Source organism: Pantherophis guttatus, chromosome 1 (assembly GCF_059756535.1).
Source record: "Pantherophis guttatus breed Tessera chromosome 1, ASM5975653v1, whole genome shotgun sequence".
NCBI lineage: Eukaryota > Metazoa > Chordata > Lepidosauria > Squamata > Colubridae > Pantherophis > Pantherophis guttatus.
In genome coordinates, this window is record NC_142063.1 from 293,405,183 (window position 1) to 293,430,768 (window position 25,586).

A 25,586-nucleotide genomic window follows, 5' to 3' on the forward strand; every position below is an offset into this window, starting at 1 on the left:
GGCACTTCTGCTAGAGCAAGTGAGGTGAACTAGTCCCATTGGGGTGAGACAGCTCCTCCGATACCCTGGACCCATATCACATATAGGGCTTTATCATATTCTCCTCTTTTTTGCTCAACTGGAAGATTCTGAGCAGAAGTCCATTCTGATAATTATTTTTCTAGCAAAAACAAAATTTGTTCCAATTATATGAATGTAGTCTTTATACATGTAAATATTGCTAGCAGTTTCTTTTGTAGTAGATTTTATTAAAAATTGACATGAGTAAATATATTTTTGATTGATGGTATCTATTCAAAGAAACAGGACTTGGGCTACAAAATGTACTTTATTATTTAAAGCACATTTAGATTATTGAATTAGAAGGGAACGTTTAGGACACCTACTCCACGGACAAACCTGTATTAAATAATTCCTAACTGTCTGGCCTTCACTTAAACACATCCAGAAAGGTAGCATTTGATTCCACTGCTGAATTACTCTTCTTGACAGAATATAATTTCCTACTATTTGAACTAGAATCTCTGCTCCTATAATTAATTTATATCTTGTAGAATAGAGACATGGTTTTGATTTTCTGTGCAACATTCTTTGAAATAAATTGAATCCAATTTTAATAGTCTTTATTCAAGATGAAATAGCACTCATTATAATTCTCAATAACTGCTCTAGTTTTTCTGAATCTTTCCTAGAATGTATTGCACATTTTTGGACACAGAATTTAAGGTGGGGTTCTTCGCAACAAAATTTGACCTGTAGAGAGGTTTTACACCCAGCTGTAGTAGAGCTAAACTGGATCTATTTATAAGTTGCTATTGTACCACATGGGATGCTATTGGATCATGACTGCTAATTTTCGGATATCAGTTGTCCTGGATTTCAGCTGTGCAGGATAATTATATTATATAGTACCTGGTGCTTAATAAATCACTTCATTAAGCATTGAATACTGGAATGGTTGGCTCCAACCAAATTCTGTCCCTTGTGAATATTTCATGTTCTGTTTATCAAAGTTATAATTTTATAACTGATATTTTTATTTAGAAAAGAAATGCCTTGGCTTCTGTAAAGAGTAAAAAGGATGTTACATTAAAATAGTCAGGAAACACACTTGATAAAGTGACCAAAACAGATAATTTGTGAGAAATAAGCATCAAGTATTACTTCTGACAGTACAGATTAATTGAAATGAATAGTATTGGAATTTATTTTTCTATTTTTAAACATTAAATATAAATAAAAGCAAGTAAAGTTTATATCTCGATCTTGATAATGTTCTTGCAATGCATGTTATTTTAGCTTTATCTTTCTTCAGTTGTTTTTCTGTAGTTTATACTGATATCAAGACATGTACCAAAGAAGGACTTGCTTTGAGAGATATTCTTAAAATATCTAGCAAAAATGCTGTAAGGAGAAAACTGTTTAGTTTTTTAGAAAATAGGCAAAATGAAATATTTAATGGCTATTAAAGAAATGACCAAGACAACATTCTATTGTAAAAACTGTTTTTTAAAAATGACAACTCAAAAAGATATTTACCACATTGCTTTGTTGCATTTTGGTAAAATATCAGGAGTATATACTTAATTCCAAGTTTGTGATACTGAGAGTCTCATTGTGGGAACCCTTATTTAGCAGAACTATTCTAAACTAATTGTGCACAGTACAGCAACATGTCATTCCACTGCTCTGCTCTTTTATTTGTATCTTCTGCTATTTCCTAGACCAAAGGTGCTGAAATATAGAAGAAAATTGTATCAGGGTTGAAGCTTGAAAGCATATCTATGTGGTACCTAAAATTAATTTTCTTCTGTTACATTTGAACCACCAAATAATTTTGAATTCAGATTTTCCCTTGTACTATTCTGAACCAGTTCCATTTCTTTCTACTGTAGTGTAGAAAGCTTGTACTGTAGCGTCAGCTGTAGCATTCAACATCAGATCTCTAAATCTATCATCAGAGTTTACATGAAGTTCCGCATCACATCTTTTGCATATTGCAAAATAAAAGAATTTTTTTAAAAAATACTTCTAGAAAATCTGTGCTAAACACATATATCAAAATAAAGATGTAATCATATGCTTAATTTAAAGAATGTTGAACTGTTGTCTGAGAAGTTAGCCTTAAACCCCAGTCTGAGGCATAGCTGTGTGACCCATTATCCATCCCCCTGAGAGTTAATGCTTTAATCTTTGTTGGCTTTCCCCCAGAATGTTCATCATATGCATGGAATCTGTTAGTTGAAGAGAGGAGTGGATGGTGTTGGATTACAGATTCAGAGTTTGAACAGCAGTTATTAATATGCAACACTGTTGGAATGAAGTGTTGTGTTTCAAATGATGCCTAGCAACATGCCAATTCAGAACTGGTTCAGATATGTTGCGTTGTATTTCAGAGACTGGTTGAAAAAAAATAATTTGAAGGCAGGGTATTTTGTTCCCTTTCTCTACATTTTATTCTCATAGTTAAGCTGATAAACATTTCGGAGTATCTTTGGAGAACAGTTATAAATTCTGTCCTAGAGACCAGCATAATTATAGGGATTGTGATAGATTGAACAATCTTATTTTCTCAGCTATCTTTCCCTGTTGCCTTCAGTTCTTGCTGAGTAAAGGTATATAAAAATTAAAACTAATATAGCAGAGTTATAGCTAGTAAATAGCTATATAATAGGCAGGGACTAGAGGCAGGGGCTTTTTTGTCTCATTTAACAATGGAGTGGGAAGGGAAATCCACAACATTTCATCTTTGTTTCATGTACATAACTGAGGACTATTTATTATAGCAGAATTTCATTCTGCTTGTTTTATTTTAATGTAATACTTATGAAGGTTTTTTAAGGATTCATGGTTGTCATTATAAAACTCTAATATGCTTCATCTTCAAATAAAATTATACTAGATGGATACCCAAAATTGCAGGTGCAACAAAATGATGTCTACTTTATTCCAGAATTTGCCATAAAACGAGTTTAGTAATTTTTTGGGTTGTGTTCATCCATAGAAACTATGACATTTTTTTACCTTGTTTTATGGAGTAGAACCACAAAACAAGTTCAGACTAAACAATCTAATAAATTTTATTCCATAAAAAAATCAGCCTGAAAAACACAGTTATGGCTTGATATCAGTTATAACTATTATTGTATCTCAAGTTCAGATGCCAAATGGAATCACTTTCTGGATTGTAGGGGAAGTTGTCAGTTCAGCTTGAAATGTATATGGACACTTTTTATTCATAAACATTTGATATATGTGATTCATTTTTCCACAATAAAACAAAGCAAATTCTGTCAGGTAAAAGTTGAAAACAAGTAGTGATCTGAAGCTGTTTTTGTGATAAGGAAATGCAATCTACAGTATAGGTAACCTTTCCAAATATCACGTTATGATGTGAAAAATGCAAAAAGGACAATTTTCCCCTAAGTGAAATAGCTTCTGTAATTTTTCATTTGTGTATATTACCAACAATATAGTTGAAGTGCATTAAAAAGAAAAGTGACTTGTATCCCACTGTCTTCCCACTGTATTCTACCTCACTGATTTTTCTCTTTTCAAAAAGATCTTCCAATCATCCAGTAAAAAAATTTAGAAGCAGGGGACAGACAGTTCTCATTCCATTTTATAAATCTCAAAATTAACATTATTTATGCAGGTTGTTTAATACAAAACAGTTTGGAGACTGTTTTACAAGATTTTACGAGATATGTTGCTTCTCCTTCAACATACAGTTATTGTTCAGCTGAAACAGGAATGTAAGGAGATATGTTCACATTTCTTAGAAAAGTTTCTGTCCCTCTCATTTTTAAGTTTGTTCATGGCCTATAAAATGTTACTTATGCTGAAAATTAGGAATGTTCATATTAAAGAAGATTTCTTAATGATAACTGAGCATTTGGATGTTTGAGAAATTTTGTTATAACTAGACCAACTTTAAAAACCTAATGGGAATCTCTATGCATCAAGCTTTTCAGATTTTGAAACCATATATGGCAATTGTTTCTTTTGTACTGACTGGGATTTTGAAAATGCAGTGTTATAAAAATGAGTAAGCATATTGAATCAGAACACTTACTCTGAACTGTGACCGTTTGAATTCATAGACTATATATTATAATAATGAAGCTGAAGGAATGTCATCCAGAATATCCATGCATATATTCGCTCTGAAATTAAAGGGCTTTATTCAGTGAAACCTAGATATACTTTGGTTATAATGATGCATATTTCAAACAGTCCATAGGTTTAAGGCATTTATAAATTGGAACCACAAACATCTGCTAACTTAAATTCTAATATTATATGGTGCTAATATAGAGCATATTGTATGGAGTACTATATTCTTTTTGGTCTTGGTTTCTGTGGGATCTTAATATTTTTATGTATATTTTAAGTTGTGATAAAACATATATGAGGAAATCATACTTTATATATGATAACTGTGTTGCACATTTTACCATAGCCAAAATGAAAGGGAGGAGTTTGAAACAGAATTCAAACATAAATATGAACGGGAGAAGATTCTGCTGACTGAAGAGAACAAGAAGCTTTCCAATGAGCTTGACAAGGTGAGTGTTATATTGTTTAACATGCATTAATGTATTGAACAGAATTAGGTAAAGTTGATAATAGAACATATATATTTGTTTAGATTAATGTATATTGTCATCAATCTTGCTAAGCATAAATCTGGGTAGCTAACAAAAATTTTAAAAAATGCTACAAATAAATCAAAAAAATATAAAATAGTTGCCAAAGAAACAATGCCACCAAGAAATATAGACTCAACTAGTCTCTGGATACATATGCCAAGAAAAACAAACAGCTCTTAAGAGTTTACCAAAAGGCCAGCATAATCAGACAGCAAGTTTGGGTTGATCTAAACTTGGATAATATGGTGTTCTAAGGGACAGATACTGTGACAAAAAAGCACACTTTTGGGGTCCCACTGGATGACATTTTCTACTCAATGGGACCTCCTGCCAGATTTGATGAAATTAGTAGAGTCAGTTGGAGAAAAGGCTTTATAAATAACAAACAACACCTTTAATTCTAAGCAGAAGTAAACTGGAGGTCAGTGAAGCAAAGAAATAATGTAGCAGGATGAGCTACCACATTCTGAACCTTTTGTAATTTCCACATGTTCTTCAAGGACAGCAGCATGTAGAACATATTTCAGTAATCAACTTAAGAGATAACCAAAACAGGAGTTATGGTATGCAGTGCCTCTTGCTCCAAGAAAGGTCACAAACGGTGCACAGCAGAAGGTTATACAAATGCCCTCCTAGGCACATCTGCCACCTGATCCTCAAATAGGAGCAAGTGGTGTAGTAGTTTTCCCTACCTATCCAAAATTAAAGATGGAAAGTTGCCAGTTCCAGGTAGCCCTAAAATCCCAAATCACTTAGTCTTACTGAATGAGTTTAAGCCTGTTCTTGCTGAAGTAAATAAAAATATATTCAGCATTTGCCTAAATGTTTTTATTGTTACGGTGTTATTTTTACAGACAGTATATCAGCAGTGACACTTTGCAAAATTTCAGAGACTACAACTGTTTTTGCAGAAAGACAACTGAAAAATAAGAGTACATCATAAATATATGTAACATGTAAGAAACCTCCTGGGGGAATACATATGTGAATGTAATTAGTGCCTCATTTAGATTTTTTTCTATGCATGATAAGCTCAGAAGAAAACACTTTCCGATCACTATTGCAGAATCATAACTGTGATTATAATATTTTAAATATATATTTAGCTTACAGCAATGTATGAAAGACTAAGTATGAGTAACCGACAACTTGAAGAAGAGATGAGAGATCTTGCTGACAAAAAAGAATCTGTAGCACACTGGGAAGCCCAGATTACTGAGATCATCCAGTGGTAAGGACATTTTTCTGTTCGTGACTCATGCAGTAAGGTACATTATTTTTGCATAACAAAAAATAATTTTGCAGTTTTGTCATCTATTTTGAGCCTTCTGATAATCCCAACTCTATTTAAAAGAGCAAATCATGTCTGACAAAGTTCTTGACCTTTCAATAAGCCATACCTAAGAGAATTAATCACACTTGCATATATTTCATTACCTGTATTAGTTTCATGAATGAATATATAATAGAACAAAAGAGTAGTTAAAAACCTTGACCTGTTATTGTCCCTAATACTAAAATATTTTAAGTGGATGAAACATGATAGAGACACTTGGTACTTTCGTTAAACAGAAACTAATAGGATTGAATACAAACTGATTTTCCACTAAAAATGCTTATATCAAAAAGACATCTTTCTGAGTGACAAAGCTAAGAGTGAAAAACAGGGATGAATTCAGAATTGTTCATGGAAAAATACTTTTGCTGTAATCTGTTGTCCCATTGTTTTATATTTAGGTCTAATTTTAACAATCTTTTCCACAAGCCATTTAACATTGATTAATGTTAACATGTTCTATCAGCCTAACATATTTTCATCTTGCTTGCTTTCATAGCAGCTGTGTAATTTATTTTTTATTAAAAATAGATAAACAGAGGTCTTTTAGAGAAGCATTTAGCTCATCTGCATTTTTATTTGTAATGTAACTTTGCTATCCTTATATAGAAATAGTTCTCTCTCTCTCTCTCTTTTATATGGCAGGACAATTTGTATCATTCTGAAAAACTTGGATTGGTCCAAGTAGGTTACTTGCATTGGTGAACTGACATAATTTAAATCTAAGACCATGATCCATGTTTATTTTTACAGCCTGATTTATAAGTAAAAAAAAAAAAAATCAAAGCTACATAATTTGATATATTTTTTTTTGTCCTTTGCTATAAGTTTTGGTTACAAGAAAAAAAAATAAAACATTGATCTATAACATTGGCAGAAAAACTATATTTTACTCAGTCTCATTCAATCATTGGAAACATAATCTTATTGGTAAAGATACATCTGCTTTATAAAAAAGAAAATTGAAATATAATAGATACACCTTGATTATTAAAACTATTCAGAAGAAAAGGATAATGGGATTTCAGAACTCAGAACATAAAATTGTTTCCTCAAAACAACAGGCATTCCAGAATGGAGGAGACAGACTTGGATTTTGGAATGTTCCATTTCTCACATGTGGATTTTTCTTTGAGCCCAGGGGACCCAACTATTCAGTAGATTCATACTCTCAGAGAGTCCCAACATTAATTCTTCCCCAGCTAATTAATCAGCCATTAACTATGCAGCAAAGAATGGTTACATGTTAGCAGCAGGCTCTGAGAGGAGAGGCATTGGTATATTAAACCCAGGGATCTGATTGTTCCTTTCTTTTACTAGTAACAGTAGTAAATAGCAATATTGCCTTCATGATCATATATTTCCCTAAAAAGACAACTACATGCTACAACCATTTTTAATTATTCTTTTTATATGCCAATTTATATTAGTTGTTCTAGGGTTAATACAAACATTGCTTTGGATTGGAGGGGAAAGATGCATTTACTTGTTATCTGCTTTTAATAGCATTCCTGCATATGATATGGTTCTTTTGGATTCTTCAAATAAACCATTAAGCTTTAATTTTCTCTGGTGATTCTGCCTTATTCTTAAACCTTAAATTTACTTCTATAATCTTCATTCAGTTTGAGCAACCTTATTTTTCTCCTATGTTCAGCCTTACTAATAGCTTTCCTGATCCTTCTCCTCTTTTTAATATATTTTACTATTGCAAATACCCAGAAATAGGGGGGCGGGGAGCATGGTCTGCTCTGCTACTAAGAACATTTGCATATTTAATTCATAATATTTTTGTCTCTTCCAAAACAAAATCTCATTTTAATTCTACTATGCCACACTCCGATTCCGGACAAATCTACATTCTATGGACCCTTATTGTCAATCACTGTTGTTGTTATAATGATTTCCCTCCAAGTTGGTAACTTCAGTATGTTCACAACTCTAGTGTTGCTTTGACTTTTTCATTCAATTAAATGAAATTTTCTTCCAATGCGGTAGTCATAAAATAAGTAAAATACAGATAAGACAAGACAAAAAACCTTTCATATTAAAAATATATGTCATAGTAAAGTCATAATAGATTTTGCCTTATGCTATAAATAGTTAGAATCAAGTTGATGCAATTCTGTTATAAAATAGTGAAAAACTATAATTATAAAGATGCACATTTTCCCCTAATGTCAAAAATTATGTCACATATATTTACATATATTTTTGAATTTATCTGTCTTTATTTAGAAATAATGAGATCAATTACTGAAAACTAGTAGAAACAATCCAATAGTTATATTGAGCCAAGATTTCTGAATTCAAAGGGCTTTACATAAAACAATTTTATGTTATTTCACAATTTAATCACAATTTTAAAAAGTTGTGATTTCTTACCAACAGTTACTAAATATGTGCATATCTTGCATAAGGATGAGCATTAATTGGCCATCATACAATAATTCTGAAAATCGATTTAGTTGTAATATGGAATAAAATCACAATTATGCATCTGACAAAGACTGCTTCAGAATTGAACTGAAAAATGAAGAATGAATTTATGAAGAGAAAAATGTGTCCTTGATTAAGATAAAGATGTACATATGTAAGATGGTGCAGTTACATCTGTTCAAGGGAATGTATTTATTATCTTGACCGTAATTCTAGACATCTGTTTGCAAAACTCCATATGGAATTTTATTGATGATCAGATTCTATATAAAATTACCATATTGCAAGTTAGGATAATTCCATTTCTAATTCACATTATATTCATTGACTGGTTGCAAGCCAACTTTGAATCAGCCTACATTGAGGGCCACACATTGGATCTATTTTTGTGTTGGAGTAATTGATATATAATTTGAGAGTGTAAGACATTAACAACAATCCTTTATGATGGTGAGATTTCTATCTGATTATTCTGAATCTTGCAGCCACTCCTTAGCTCCATAATATGGGCACATCCACTATAGTGGTCTGCCCTAGCTGCTTTATGGATTTCATTGTTTCCAACAGGTGTTTGGAGAGTTTCCTAGCAGGCTGTTTGGCAATTCTGTGGAGAAAGTGGTTACGATCTAGAAAACCAAATTAGCTGCTTGATAGGATTGCTCCCAAATGACCTCTGTCAGAATGCCAAACCATTCTTGGTTTACTAGACCAGGTTCAGGCGTATATTGTGGCAGTAAGAACCATGTAGTAGCAATTGTTCTCCCTTGCGCTGCTTAGAGAGTCCATTGAATGGGATAATCCTCATGTGATTGGCCAGAGACTGAGTAAGAATTTGTTTAAACACACTTCCTCTTCCTGTCTAGCCCCAGTTCCTTACTCAGTCCAGCCTTTATAGACTTTCTTATTACTGGTGTGTGGTGAACAGGCATTGATCTCAACCTGATGGAATTGCTACTTTTCTACTCCCAAAGTAATGTCATACCTTGAGATTCAGCTAACAGAATAATTTCATAAACATGTTAATTGTGTTAAAATTTCACTGCTGCTTTACTCAACGTTTTTATTTTATTTTCCAATGTAATTATGTTCAAATACAGCCCTTAGCTTTTCTAAAGTTTTTAATCTGGTCATTGTTTGTTCAGGGTGAGTGATGAAAAAGATGCCCGAGGTTATCTTCAAGCGTTAGCTTCCAAAATGACCGAAGAACTAGAAGCATTGAAGAGCTCCAGCTTGGGTGCAAGGGCAACAGTAAGCTTTGCATTTTCTACATGATTCTGGTCCTAATAATTTGCTAAGCCATTAAATAAATGCTTACTGTAAGCTGTATCAACTGTTGTACTAGTTTAGAACCAGACACTTACATCCAGGCACTTAACTTCTTATTCACCATGTAGTTTTCTAATTCAGAAAAATCACTGACTGTCTATATCATTGTAAATTATGGCAAAGTATAGCTTGAAAATATTTGTAAACACAAGGTTTAGAGTTTTCTTTAAATTCTTTCTCCCAATTTTTTTTTAAACAACTGCACCTATAAGAGAACTCCATCTTGCTTGTGCCACTGTTTGTGTTGTTGTTGTTATTAAAATTGTATCCCTACCAAAAACTGTTATTTGTAAACTTCATAGGAACTATACATGGAAAACAACATGGAGAAAATATGTAAACTACCATTACAGTTCTGTTAGGTGTCCTCTTTGGTACTTTTTTTAATCCATGAAACTGTAATATGCCCTTAGCAGCCTCTGTAGAACAAGTACATAATTAATTAATTTTTTTAAAAAATCCACTAGATCAAGGGTCCCCAACTCCTGGTCCGTGGCCTGACACTGGCCCATGGCATGCCAGAAGCCAGGCTGCGGAAATAAGCAAAGAGCCATTCACAGGATGCAGGCAGCACACAAAACCACGCCCCTCCAGTCTGTGGAAAAAATTCTCTCCACAAGGCCCAAAAGGTTGGGGGCCACTGTACTAGAGAATAATTATTAAATAAATAATTATTAAATAAATTTGTGTGAGAGGATAAGAGTGACAGAATAATATTTTTCTCAGAAATCGATTTTTCTTCTCTCTGTAAACTAGTCTTTTAATACTCACTGTAGTCTTTGGCAGAAATGTTTAATATTTACTCTTTATTTATTACATTTACATGCCACCCGTCTCCCCAATAGGGAGACTATAATAGCCTAAGTATCTTGCCAGTGGAGCCATACTTTTATTACTTAGACTAAACAAGACCATGCTTTCAATGATTAAAGTGGAGTGGGAGATTGTTGGCTCCTTTCCCTTATACCCTTCTTGGAAAGCTCCAAAAAGCTCAAAAATCCTCCAGAGTCATGAAGGAGAAGTGGCCAAATAGCAAAGCAAACAAACTTCAACCTCCCTTTCCTTCCACTGGATTTTGGCCCATAATAAACAATAAGTATCATATCAAAAAAGGACAGCTCTAGATCCACCCCACTGTCTAAAAGTGATATTATAATGTTTGTTAAGAGTTTTAAATATTAAGGTTTCATTAGGAGACATATTAGCTAATAATATTTAAAAACATTGTCTTTGAAGGACATGCCTTGGAAGATGCGTCGCTTTGCAAAACTAGATATGTCTGCAAGGTTAGAGCTACAGTCAGCCCTTGATGCAGAAATACGAGCCAAGCAAGCCATTCAGGAAGAGTTAAATAAAGTTAAAGCTTGTAACATTGCAACAGAATGGTAAGATTTAATTATTCCTTTTAAGATTGTAAGGCAGCTTGTAATACTTTCTGTTGAGATTCATCCTGATAAATTTGACATTGTTTTTGGTTTTAGAAACTGAATATAATAGTTTGATGGCCTGCCATAAAAACCCCAATTTTCTGTGTATAATTTGCGATCTATTTGAAAATTGTTTCCTGAAGACAATTGAAAGACTTCAGCTGAAAATAAATACCTGTCATCTTTTACAACCTTAATAAGATTAACATACAATATTCTTTTGACATCCTATTAGAATACCTGATGAATTCTAAGAATTGCTTCCCAATTGTGGTCTTTCCGTCTCTTGTACTGAATTAGGAAATTCTTTATTCAGAATTCCTGTTTAGAAGTAGTTACTAGGAAACAATATAAAATCTTTCTCCTTCCTTCCTTCCTTCCTTCCTTCCTTCCTTCCTTCCTTCCTTCCTTCCTTCCTTCCTTCCTTCTTTCCTTCCTTTCCTTCCTTCCTTTCATTCATTCATCCATTTATTTATTTATTTATTTATTTATTTATTTATTTATTTATTTAGTAAGTAAGTAGGTAGGTAAGTAAGTAGGTAGGTAGGTAGGTAAGTAAGTAAGTAAGTAAATTATATGGCCATCCAACACAGTGATATTTCAGGAATTTATAGAAGTAAAATATCACATGTAAAACCTAATGAACCCCTACCATTTAAAACAAAAGAAATATTAGTTGTATTAGAAAGCAGTTGTAATGATAAGAGTTCTACATAGTTTTTTCTACAATAAATTATGCTAATAAATAAATATTCTTTGATGTTAGAATGCAGTTTGATAATACTGCTTTTATATGATGAAAAATTTCTACATAGAGTAAATCATTATACAGAACATAGTTTAAAATCTTGATTCATTAGAATGATATTTATATATGTTAAAAAATGTTAAAGTAAGCATGAAGTTCAAGAATAGGTATGTAAGTGTCCAGTGCAACCCATACTTAGAAAAAAAGGCAAAACTTATTTCACAGTGTAATAATTCAAATCCCAGTCTTTTGTATATGTGTCCTGACAAAACAAAAATACATAAGTCACATTTTGTCTTTTGGTCTTGTGCAACCCACTGGCAGGCATATAATGACTTTGATACCAGTGTACCACCTTGGCTTTTGCAAGGTTGCCAGCCATGTGCTTTATATTAAGTAGATTAATAATTTACAAATATGGTTCTGGGGCCCCAAAGATATCCTAAGAAGATAAAAGTATGAGTTTTTGCCACTTTGTTTTTCATATAAAAGTGCAAAGGAAAAAAAATTGCTAGGGTCAGTTGGTGGGTTAGAGACTGGGCATCTGGACAACTGGAGGTGTGCACTTGAAATCATTGAAATCATACTATAATCATCACAGCACATATATCTTCCCTCTATTCTGCCTGTTTGTTAGGAATTATGGAACTATCACAATCCAAATTGATAATTTTAAACTAATCATAAAATCATCTTGTTCCATCTTGCTTATAAAACAAAATCATGAATCAAACAGAAGTCATTATTTTCTTTTCAAGCTTACTTATTGAAATCAAATGCTTTTGTCCATTTTTATGTTATCTTTTGTTTAATAACGAGACTTAAGTGGGGTTTTCCTAATTGAAGGACGCTGCAATCAATTTTCAAATATAACCTCATCATGGTCCTTACTAACTTGGTGTCTCTTTCTTCTTTTTGTTTGTGTAAAGCAAATTACAGGAATCTGAAAAGAAGAACTCTGACCTGTTATCAGAAATAGACAGATTGAAAAAAGAGGCAGAAGAACTTCAGTCAGAAAAGGGTATGGGCGCTGACATCCAAATAAAGCTGACTGGTAGTGGGTACATCTTATCAAATCAGAATGTCCACTTACAGAGTGCTGACAGAATCTGTATTTTGAAGATTCTGACTCTTGAAGTGTCATCATAGCCCTGGCATGATAAGATGTACCCACACAGCTGTTACAAAATTAAAATTATCTTATGTACTCTTGGCATACTTGAAATACATTTTTTTCAGATCATGTTTTTGTTTGTGCATTTATAGTCACTGTATTAAGAACATGCATTGTTTTATCTTCTTAAGAGAAGGTGATTCTTAATTTATTCTTCAGTTGTCAAGTACTACTCAGACATCATGTATATAGAATAGAAAAGAATATACACTGCTCAAAAAATAAAGGGAACACAAGCAGAAGATATCCGAGATCTGAATGAATGAAATAGCCTTATTAAATACTTTGTTCGTTACATACAGTAGTTTTGTGTTCCCTTTAGTTGTTTGAGCAGTGTATAAACTACTGTATGTAAAGAACAAAGTATTTAATAAGGTATTTCATTCATTCAGATCTCAGATGTCTTCTGCTTGTGTTCCCTTTATTTTTTTGAGCAATATATATAAAATGCATAGTCTTTTGATCTTTGATCATTATAAGCCATGTGCTCAATTAAGACTTATGAGTTCTCTAAAGTAAACCTTTTACAGGAAGTTTAATCTATTGATAATTGCATTAATATAATTGAAAATGTTGGTTGATTTTACTAATTATTCTAAGGAAGAGAACTTCACATATACACACACACACCAGTATTTTCTTCATATGATGTCTCTTGGGAAGAAACAGCTAAGAAAGCAACTATAGAGCAGTATCTTAGAATGTGAGAAGGCCTGGAAATGGACCTCTATCTGTTTATAAAAATCATACATTTCAGTTTGTGAATGGACACTTAAGTGTACCTTATTCAAATGATCTTATTGTAAAACAAATTCACTCATCACAATTCAGGAGCAATATAGTATCAGGGATGAAGATTTAAAAGTACTATAGTGTTATATTAGCACTGATATGGCAAGGTGAAAGAGTAGATCTCGGCCAAATGCAAAGGATAGGATGCATACTGAGGATCGGATTCAGTTGTTGTTGGGTTTTTTTGTATTGGGTGATCATTGCTGGACAAAACGGATGTTACTAGTTTGTTTGGTTATTGCAAAACAATGTACATATCCCTGTTTACAGTAGTTGTTTCTTCAGAGATCTTATATGCTTGCATTCAAGGAGTCTTATATCAAAAAGTTTTAGTTCAGAGCCATATGCAGTTGAATTTTAATTTCTCTTTTGCATATACTATTCGCTGCTTCATTTTAATCCATGCAGTGTTTCTCTCTATCTCCTGAACCTGGCCCTCCAGGAGATGGGAGACAGAAATAGATAGATAGAAATAGATTAGCATTTACCGGTATTTCTGATTTCCAATAATTTAATAAACTGCATGTTAAAAAATCAGAAGAATTTTCTGACATTCATTCAGATTCCTTTCTTATTTAGTAAGTATCTTTAGCCAGTTCAACATACAATTTTAGAACAACCATAGAATTCCACATTTGTAAGTCAGATGTGTAGGAAAGTCAATTCTTCAGCTCATGTATTATAATAAATAACACCCGTTTCAACAGTATTTTCCATCTCTAATTTAAACGTGAAAAATCATCCCTTTTGATGCCTAATTCCACCTTTTTATTATTTTATACTTGATTTGGCATATGGATCTTACATTTGTAATTAAAGCCAGGAGACACCCTTCCCCCCAAATCACATTAAACAATTGCCTTACTGCCTAAACCTTTTTACTTTAATATTTCAGCATTACTCAAAGCATGCTTGCTGTTCTTCTATACATCAGGGTGATTTTATTTGGTTTATAGCAACCAATCCTACAGGATGCTTATTCTACATAAAAGAGACAAATGTCAAGTTTGCTTTGAACCTTCTGTGTTGAATACTTGATGTAAAGTTGCCAAATGTGAGCCACCAAAATTGGAGTTGCTGCTATTAAGTAGTCTTCCAGATTTGTGAAGCCCAGAACTGGTAGCCACAAACTCAAGTTGGTGACACCAGATGGTTTATGAGGCTTACAAATCTTATACTAATGTGTATCTTGTTGGACACATTTATCATACACAAATACTTGACTGTTTTAGGTGTATCAACCAGAAAAAATCAATACATGGTAGAAGCTTATTTGTTAAAAAAAAAATCTCATTGGGGCAGAATAAATGCTTTGGGATTGAATTCCAGTTGCTGCAAGAAGGATCAGATTAGTTTTAAGCAGAAAATAATAATTCAATAGTCTCTCTAATTTCCTTCTATACAGTAGATAAAAGTCTCCAGATTAAGGTTGACTCCTGATAGCTTTAGGGAATACTGATGCCATTTTTTTTTGGTAACAATACAAAAGTAGTTTTCCATTTCTTTTTTTCTGAGAAGTTTTTTAACTCTCAATCTAATCTGTAGTTTAGAGATTTCCTGATAGTGTGCTATTCAAATGCTAATCAGGCTTGTCCTTGTTTAGCTTCTAATATCAAACAAGGTCAGCTGGGTTATATTGAATAATAGCAGGATTTTTGCTGAAGTTTTTATAGAGGCACTCATTTTTTCAGCAACAAGCAAGTTTTTTAATCTCTTTCCTTTCTATTTTGAACACTGGGCATGAGGGAACACACTAATGGAACCTATACAGACTGGGGAACAGGGAACTTCTCAGTAAAAACTGAAAGGAAAAATTGCCTTAGATCATGGGTATTACTTACGTGTCGTAGAATGTAAAGAAAGTATGTGTTATTTACGTATTTATGCATTTATTTATTTGTTTGTTAGTTTATGACATTTCTGAACCGCCCATCTCCCTCAAAGAAGGACTCTGGATGACGTACAATCAAATCAATTGTGACATAATATTATAAGTCCAGTTTCTCATGTTTTAATTGGAGAGATCTTATGTAACAATCTTAAAGATTAAAGAGCTAGAAATATATGGGTTAACAAGACTGATTCTACAGACTTGAATCCAAGTCCTCCCAGAAAAAAAATTCCATAACATCTTTTGGGAACAATTTGATTTAAGCAGAAAGCAACAACTCAAGAACAGGAACAGGTAGATCAGTACGTGGATGATTGTTTTCTGTTGATTAAAATCATGCTGTTGTTTTCTAGGAGTGAAGCATCAAGACTCACAAAATTCTTTCTTGGCATTTTTGAATGCACCTACCTCTGCTCTGGATCAGTTTGAAGTAAGTAATTCGATTTATTTCTTAATATTTTGATGTTACAAAAGGATGAAGTTTATGGTCACTACTGCTTTGAAATCATAACTATAGTTATTATGTTGCCAAAAAATCAAAATATTTTGATTCATAAGGAATATTATTTACTTCTTTTATCATTTTCTAGTTGTAAAAAGGAGAAGGAGAATGTTAAAAGTATTAGTATGATGCTTTTAATGCAGATTTCCTAAGATGTATTTCAAATATTATGACAGAAGAGCTTTCTTTTTTTTTGCCATTTTTTTAAAGTCTTGAAACTTAACCCTATAATGAAAAATCCGTAATATTTTCAGAACTAGAATTAGTCCTCTGCTAACAACCATTCTTTCAATGACTGAGGTTGAATGAGTAGTATGAAATGGACACTTGGCAACTGGCTCACACTCATGACAGTTACTAAGTTCCATGGTCATCTGATTCCCATTTGTGACCTTCTTTGTGGTTTCTCACAAACAAAGTCAATAGGGAAGTTGACATGGAAGGTCACAAGTTGCTTCGATAAGTCTCCCACACCTGACAGTAGTCACCTGAAGCCTTGCGGTGCTTGCACCAAGCCACACCAGGCCATTGTGCACCCTGGGATGCCCTTTCCCACCTATCCTTACTTATCTCTGGATACAGTTTCATTCATGGACATAATATAACAAAGTTATTAAATATTTCTGAAGTAGAGAATAGAATGAGTCGCATATTATGGAACTAGGACAGAGATGGATTGTAGCCTTCAAGGGGGAGAAAGATGATGATGGTAGGAAGGTGAGGCCTAAGGAAAAGGTACTTGGAAGCATGAATTCACTGATGAAGCAAGTTGATATTAATGTATTATCTATCAATATATTTACTGTTTGACAGTCATTAGTTTTGATATTAAAACATGGTATGACAAAATCGTGACAATAAATTTTACATTCCCATTACAGGTAATCCTCAATTTACAACTGGTCATTTAAGGATTATTCAGAGTTATGATGGTCTTGGAACAGATGTTTTACAACCTGTAAAGCACTTCCAGTTGTCATAAAGTGTCACGGGCCCCCATAGTTATATGACTGCGTTTGGGGCACTTGGCAGCCACCTTGACTTTGCCACCAGTTTCTAGCAAAAACTGCAGTTCACTTAATGACCACAGTTAAGTTCACTTAATGACCATCACAGAAATGGCAAAAATATGGGTCCAGTCACCTGACTGCCATGACTTACAAGCAGATTTCCAGTCCCAGTTGTGATTGTAAGTCGAGGACTACCTATAATGCTTATTTTGTTATCTGGTAAATGCATGGCCCCTTGATCTATTTTTAGTGTGGGTGAAAGAATATTCATTATTTGTGGATTACAGTTAGTTAACAAAACTATGCAGAAGTTATGCTAAACAAAATAATATGTTAGTCATTTCCAGTTTTTCTTTATTTGATTTCTCAATAGTATGGTGATGCGGTTGTTTTCACAAAACAGACATTTTCATCTATCTATTTCTGTTTCTTTACTGCTGTATGCATTAAAATAGGATTCCTTTTCTTCTTCATCTTCTTCTTCATTGATTGATTTTATGGATGACGTAAGTCTTTCATCTCCAAATCCACAAATTATTCAGTAATAAAACAGATTTGATTTGGCAACTTCAGATGGTAATGCAGTCATCTTAAACCATCAAGAGCATGAAATTCAGCAGGTTCTGTGCTCCTGATGTGTCCGTGCTGTATAGTTTTCAGTATAAGTTTTCATGGCATGGGCTAAAAGTTTTGCATATGTGTCTTTTCATTTGCTATTTGAAGGAACTGAGATGCAAGACATGACTTGTTTCAAGGGACCTTTCACACTCATTCTGGCCTATTATTGATATTGCTTGGTCAAAACTATACCATTAAAATTGGCTTCTACAATTCTGTTTTTACTTTAGCTTGGGATGAGTGTGAATATATGTTTCATTCACATGCATGTCACTTTCTTGAGATTTTTTTTTCCTGGTCAGTTTAAACTCATACACCAGTGACATTTTTTTTAGCAAGTATATGTGGAATAATTATGTCAGTTTTATTGTAGATAAGTACAAAATGTAGTGCTGTAGTGCTCCTATTTACAGTAACATTTTTCAATATGACTGTCCTCACTGTAAAGACACTGGAGGATACTGTTCACCATTTTTGAGCTTGGATTACAATTTCTGCATCATACAGAAAATGTTCCAATATATTCAAAATAATTTAACAAATATGCTATCACATTCTCAAAACAAAGGTCATACAATCCAGATTTTCAGGAGATTGTAGGATTGGTTTAAACAAGACAAGTTTCTGATGGAATTGACTGAATAATGATTAGGTTCTTTCATATTAATGCTTCTGAAAACCTTTAATTCTAAAATAGGTTGCTTTCAGTAGCTGGAAAATAGTATGCATCCTTAAGAAGCATAGGTGCTTTGTATGAATAAATCAATGGCTTTGTGTAATAATAGTAATGCTAGCCTTCAGTTTGCAGCAATAGCTTACCACAAAAGAATATATTTCAGATTTAAAATAGCTTTTGTGGTATATAAATACGGGTTTAAAAATTTATAAGCACATTTGTCAAAGTATTCAGATTACAAAACTGACATCATAACCTACAAGTGTCTTTTTTTCAAATAGCCTGTGTCTTTAATTGATAATAGCTGTGATTAATATATTTATTCCTAGTCATACAGTCATGTTTATAAACTTTTATATAATATATCTAATGGTGACCTTTGTATAGTATTTAGTCTGAAAGCTTAAAAGTGATCTAATGCCACTCAATGAATCACATTGCTGAATAGAAATTGAACTTGGGTCTCATTCCCACTTTAAAAACTCTTAGCCTGCTTATCAAAAGCAAAGCAATACTGGAACAAAAATAGGATATATTTTGTGGGTTTTTTTAAATAATTAATCTATGGGAATGTTAAATATTTATGTTAAATGGTCAGATTTTCTTGGAAAAAATTGTTGCCTTTCCTTCTAAGCTTTTGGGCCAGTAATTGGAAGATCTGCACACTTAATACACCAACCATCTTTTTTCCCTATTTAGGCAAGTAAAAATGGAAGAAAGAAGCAGAAAGGATCTAAGGCTTACTGAGATCCTTATGCTCCTTTGAAATTTTTACCCAGCCTGTGGGCCTTGTGAAAGACAGTAACAGAGTATTGTCTTAATATTGTCTTGTTTATAGCATTAGAAGTCCCAACATGCTTAACAAATTTGAATGCTGATAGCTAACTTATCTTCTGTTTTTAAAATAATTTCTTCTAATATTAGATCATGTCTCCCCTATTTCTGTAAAATAGAAATAGCTTTGTCAAAATAAACTTCCTTGGTAGCTAAATTCTAAGTCTAAGCAACTTGTGTCCCACAACTCAGTGTAGTTTATTATCTATGTGTTGTTGTCCACAGAACAGGACTAAATTTTCAAGTTTTACTGATCACCTGGACATTGTTGATTGCTTAGCAAGTCAAAATACTTCTGTTAAAAGGCTGTTATATGGCTTCAATCCTGCTCTAAAGATTCCTTATTTGTTTACCATAGTCAGAGTTGAATGGCTATTTAGGACTTCCAGGTTTATTGAGATTCATGGTTATGTTGCCTATAAAACTATATTGCCCAGGCACCTGAATTGGCATGGAACTGGAAAGAACCTGGTTCTTGATATTGACAGAAAAACCTTTTTTGCCACCACCACCCCAAAAAAAACCTGGAGTACTTTAGGCAAAGCAAAAAACATTTTATTAAGGCGGGGGTATCAAATCTTTATATAAGGTTCAGAAACAAATGGTACATACATTCAATATATGTGATGCATCAGAAAGCAACAGATTAAACAAAACCCATTGGTAAGATGTAAAAAAGGACTGATCCCCTTAAAATATGTCGTATCACCTTCTTTTCCACCTGTTTTGTTTCTTCAATACTTGCAACACCTCAGCGACTTCAGAATATCTTTTTGCACATCAAAGGAAATTGCTTTGGCTTAAAGAAATAACATGGTTTCTTAAACTTCAAAAAGAGGTACAGATGCCATGCCAAAATGCTAATACAGGTAGTCCTCGACTTACAACCATTTATTTAGTGACCGTTTGAAGTTACACTGAAAAAAGTTATTTACAAGCAGTCCTCATATTTACATCCATCGCAGCATCTCTATAGTCAAATGATCAAAATTTGGGCACTTGACATGTATTTATGATTGTTGCAGTGTCCCAGAGTCAAATGATTGCCATTTTGCAACTTGTCCAGCCAGGTTCTGACAAACATAGTTAATATTGAAAGCCAGATTAATTTAACCGCCATATGATTCATTTAATACTGTAATTGCATGAATCATTTTACAAACATGGCAAAAATAGTAGTAAAATCAGGCATGACTCAACAATCCCCTTGCTTAGCATTGGCAATTGTGGTCCGAAATGTAATAGTAACTTGAGGACTACCTGTATCACCTCTATTAAAGGGCTAATAATAATAATTCTGTGTAAAGTTATATTACCTTACATAAGGTCTGAAAGACCAGATAATAAATAAACATTGTTTCTTGCACTTGTAATAAAACTTTTAAGATCTAATGTGACTCTTAATGCATTGCTGTATTTAATTTTTTTTTTAAGTGTAAAGTAGTATTAGCAAAGATAAGAAATTATGATTCAGACTCCCAAAGGTCCTTTTTCAAGCGGTAACTAGACTTTCTGGTTTTTCTTTGAAGGTGTTTCACTTCTCATCCAAGAAGTTTCTTTAGCTCTGACCATCCCCCCACCATCTCCCCACCATCCACTCAGAGCTGAAGAAGCTTCTTGGATGAGAAGTGAACCATCTTCAAAGAAAAAACAGACAGTCCAGTTGCCCTTTGAAAAAGCACCTTTGGGACAACCATGACTGAGAATCTCCATAGACATATGACTGAGACTGTAGCAAACAAAAAAGAAAAAAAAATATTTTCCCCCACTGCAGTCCTTAAAGAAGCTGCCATTTTCCTTTGAGAAATCTCCATTGGCAGCCGTGAACAGACATTCATCATGGGATGCAGTACGGAAAGTCTGCTGCAATCCCAGTACAGTAACGATCAACCTGTATTCCTGATAATATTTGCATTTTTTTAAAAAGCAGAAGAGCATTTAATAAGAAATTATTTCATCTAAAATAGAATTTTGTTTAGACACGTGATGTTTTAAAAATGATATTTGAAAGTAGTTGTTTCTTGTGTCTTGATGTTTCTTCTGATTTATGTTTTCATGATACACAAATCCCTGTCTTTACAATGCAAAATGCTATCAGTCTCTGTACAGAAATGTGGATTGAAGGAATGTATCTTTCCCATGTTAACAGTCTCCTCCTTTCTCTGTTAAAGCGCTCTCCCTCCTGTATTCCAGCCCACAAAGGCAGACGTGTAAGAGGATGTCTTGTTGTGTGTTGGCTTTTAGTTTGTCATATCATGGACATGGCTTTGCCTTCGTTTAATGTAGACCATTTTCCTTGATATTTTTACGGCTTGCATATTTACCCTGCTGCTTGTCTTGTGCTACTGCTTTTCTTATATTTTCCTTCTGTTTAATACTGTTTATTAAGTGCAAAGCTTTGAGAATGTGTGTGTGGTTTTATTCTGTTTTATGCTCTTGGCTTTAGGATGTCACAAAAACAAAGCAAAATTAGTGTAAAATCCACCTGTTTGTTAAGGTGATGGGGAGCAATTTTTAAATAATGTTTTTTACAGATTTTTTTTTACAAATGAGATAAATACGTTTCATATACAATTACAATACTATGCTTCAATCTTAAACTTATTAGAGTACAAAGATTTAGCAAAACAGAAATCTGCCTTCCTAATCCATGTCATCATCAAATTATGAGCAGGATTATCAATTCTGTCAAGTTAGTTTGGTTGACATTAAAAAGAATACCAAAGTCTTGGCAAGAACCCATTTGTTTAATGTGATTAGTATTATCAGTCTGAGAACATTTCATAGTATGGTTTTATAGTATGGTTATTGGTTTGGCAATTTATGCTTAGTCTAATGCACTGAATATTCTCTCTCTTTTCTTCTCCCCCCCCCTCACACACACACACACGCATGGACACGGACACACACAACAGACATGCACACAGAAAGAGAGAGAGAGAGGGAGAACAATCTGCAAATTAGCTTCTAAGCATTCAGAGATATGTCTGTGTTTAAATGCATGTATGTATTAGGCTATGCAAAGTATTCTTGTTGCAAAACATGTTAATGCAAGGAAAATAACGTCATAATATTAAAACAGCCACAAAAAGTATTTTAGAAGGCTTGCACAGCTGCCTTGAAGGCTATCTTTGTTCTCTATGCTTATCTATGCATGCACAACCACTTCATCTTGGTGGTGGGTCCTGTTTTTAATATTGGCTGTGCTTGCATACAACTGACATTCCTTAAAGAAGTTGCACCAAGCTCTCTAAAGGGCATGGTTGCTTTAATGTTTCAAGGAAGGTTGCTTTGCTTAGGTTATAATGCTTTGTGATTCAACATGGCAAACATACCTAATACTCCTGCCTCGTATTTTTCCCACCACAACAAATTCTTTCAAATACATGCTACAAATTAGCTGCGTACACGCACATACATGGACGCCCTTATGCTGTGTCCCATATTGAGCAAGCACCGGCTATTCGGTGTTCTCAGACTGAGTTATACTAATTATCTATATCATGGAAAGATGGAATATGTGTTTCAGACTAGATTTTGTGGACAGACTTTCCTAAAACCTACCTTCACCTGTGCGAAGAACAGAAGTTTGCAATTAACTTACATGACAAACACAAACTATGTATTCTTCTAGTCATTTCTATTTCCCTTCTGGTTTGGGTTTTTTTTTTTAATGGAAGAAATAAAAATAGCAAAAAGGGGGTGTTACCTCTGCTACCTCTGTGTGTGTCTCATAATATTTTATTTCCTACATTCTTTGTCTGATATAATAATACCCAGGACAGATGGAAAAGATTATTGATCCCAAGTGAGGTTTTCAATAAGTAAAAGAAATAAAATTGTCCCTGATGTTCAGAGAGAGATAATTTTATATTTAATAACGGTGGAATCAAAGTATAGAAAAGAATTTCTGCTAATAATTTCTGCAGTGCTTGAAATAGTTTATATGCAAGTAGCAAATAATTATATTGACGATCATATGTCATTGATTATAGTCTCTGCAGGTTGAAATGGTATGAACATTTTATAAATAAAGATGTCAGTTAAATAATGCTACGTCTATATTTTAAAAGAAGTGCTGAGCTGCATTCTGAATTTCAGTTACTGTTTGCTTTATGTTAGGATTTGCAATAAATAAGTGAACAGTCAAGCATTATGTTCAACAAAATAAAAGAACACAAATTGATCACTCAATCTGTTCTCTACTTATGGTTTATTCAAGTGGCACACACAAACATACATATACCTTACACATACGCAAATGTACACAAAGATTTATATGTACATGCATATAAGGAAGATTCTTAGATATATTTTATCTGCTCTTTTTGTGTTTTCAGAACAACAAATCATGCTCTAACATTTTTCTTAAACTTAAAAGTAGCCTGCTTTCTACAATATCATTTTATGAATCCTATTCAGTACAAAATAATATGCATAGATAATGTAGGTTTAAATCAAAGTACATTACTCGACTATTTTATGTTGAAAAATAGAATTTTTGACTGACAATCCTAAATAATGACACTAAACTAGAGAGAAAAAAAGGGAGATTAGCTAGCTGGAAACCAACAATTTACCAAACAGAGATCTTCCAAAAAGATTGTTTTTTCTTAAAAGATATTTTAATTAAACCAAAATTACAGTGTTTTGGCAGTGTAGGAAAATAATGAAAATATATCCTGTACACCATTCTGCTTGGTTCTGTTAAAAGAAACAAAAGAAAATTTGTATCTGTGATTTAAATATTACTTTTTACATACTGATAAGAATACATTTGAAAACATAGACTAAGATGTCACTGTCATCTTTAGAAATTTATCCTTTATTAGAACAAACCTGATCAGTGTTATTTTATATTGATAAATTGGGCTAAGATCATTTTTTAAACTATGTTTAAAATGATTTATTTGCTAATTAATTAGTATCATGATACTGCTGTGTATTGTGACTATTTATTATTAATCTTTCTAATATGTCTTATTGTATGAAATTACAATTACCATACAAAAGAAGCTTCTAAAATGTTGTTTCAGATTATAAAAGAATCAAAATTGTGGAGTCCTTAGTAGTTGTTTGTTTCCAGATGTTTCATTATTCCCCAACAAATCAAAATCTATCAAGCTTATTTCTTATAATTGCTATATAAAAGAACACCAGAGGCCTACAAGTGTAACCATAGCTTTAATTTTATATAAATTGATTTCATTATAACTGTTGAGAAATAAATGCTGAGAGTAGATTTCATTGAGCTTTACATCAATGCAATATAAGAGGAATTGTTGTTATGCTGATATTGATATCACAGTTATTCAAATTTTCCAAACTACAGCTATGTTCACCACTTTAAGTTGACCAAATATTTATATATAATAAAAGGTGGGATAAACTAATAATGATTACCTTCCTTGTTTAAAAAAATTGTAGTGTAATTCTTCTACATTTCTGTGTCACAGCAAGTAGAGACATCTACTCAACATAATATTTGAATCACTAGGAAATCTCAAGTTTGTAGGGTAGATGGCAATGTGTGGAATCATCTTGAAAAAGGGAATGGTAAAGGATTCTATATTGTTTCCCACAATCTCTGTAAATCAGGAGCCAAACTTTATTAAAGGAGACTACATTTATGTTATTTGCATTTCTATATTTTTGAAAACTGGTACTTATCGAATGTGGCTTCTTAATATTCTTCCCCCCTTTTTTTTCTTTTCCTTTCATTTTCCATTTCTTTTCTTTTGCTTGTTTCTTTCCCTTGGTTGTTTCTCTAGATTGATTCAGTTGAAAATTTTACCTTATCTAATACGCCTTCGCGGGATGAAGATATCAAGTATCATCTTCATTCAAGATCTAGGTCCCCTTCCACAGCTAGTGACATTGAACCAATTGAGGTACTCTCTCTTAGAACATTTGTTTAAGAATTGTCTGTCCCATAGCTCAGTGTCAAAGCAACTGTGCAAATGTACTGTGGAGTAAGCTCAGTTGAATTAAGTGGGAATTATATTAACAAATAAAGTTTATATATTCATAATATGGTGACCATAATATTTTATCCTGGTGATTTAACTCATCCCAATGGATATTATTAAAATAATGGTTGGTCACATATTATATTATTTATTTGTTATGGCCATACAATCCAGCAGACTTTGGGTGACTTA

The 25,586-nt window shown here is 33.0% G+C and overlaps 1 protein-coding gene across 8 annotated transcripts in view; it reads left to right on the forward strand.

Moving 5' to 3' along the window:
* The window catches only part of CDC42BPA (CDC42 binding protein kinase alpha), a 143,910-nt gene that overhangs the window by 86,503 nt on the left and 31,821 nt on the right, over positions 1-25,586 (forward strand). For 2 of the 8 annotated variants that reach the window (XM_034427949.3, XM_034427950.3), the window contains exons 16-24: positions 4,463-4,568; positions 5,759-5,883; positions 9,570-9,675; positions 10,990-11,138; positions 12,858-12,949; positions 16,139-16,215; positions 17,753-17,803; positions 21,597-21,635; positions 25,197-25,316. In XM_034427949.3, the coding sequence (XP_034283840.1) occupies positions 4,463-4,568; positions 5,759-5,883; positions 9,570-9,675; positions 10,990-11,138; positions 12,858-12,949; positions 16,139-16,215; positions 17,753-17,803; positions 21,597-21,635; positions 25,197-25,316 (865 nt within the window). The remainder of the gene's footprint in view (positions 1-4,462; positions 4,569-5,758; positions 5,884-9,569; positions 9,676-10,989; positions 11,139-12,857; positions 12,950-16,138; positions 16,216-17,752; positions 17,804-21,596; positions 21,636-25,196; positions 25,317-25,586) is intronic. The other 6 variants (XM_034427956.3, XM_087883126.1, XM_034427953.3 and 3 more) reach the window with 5 other exon arrangements.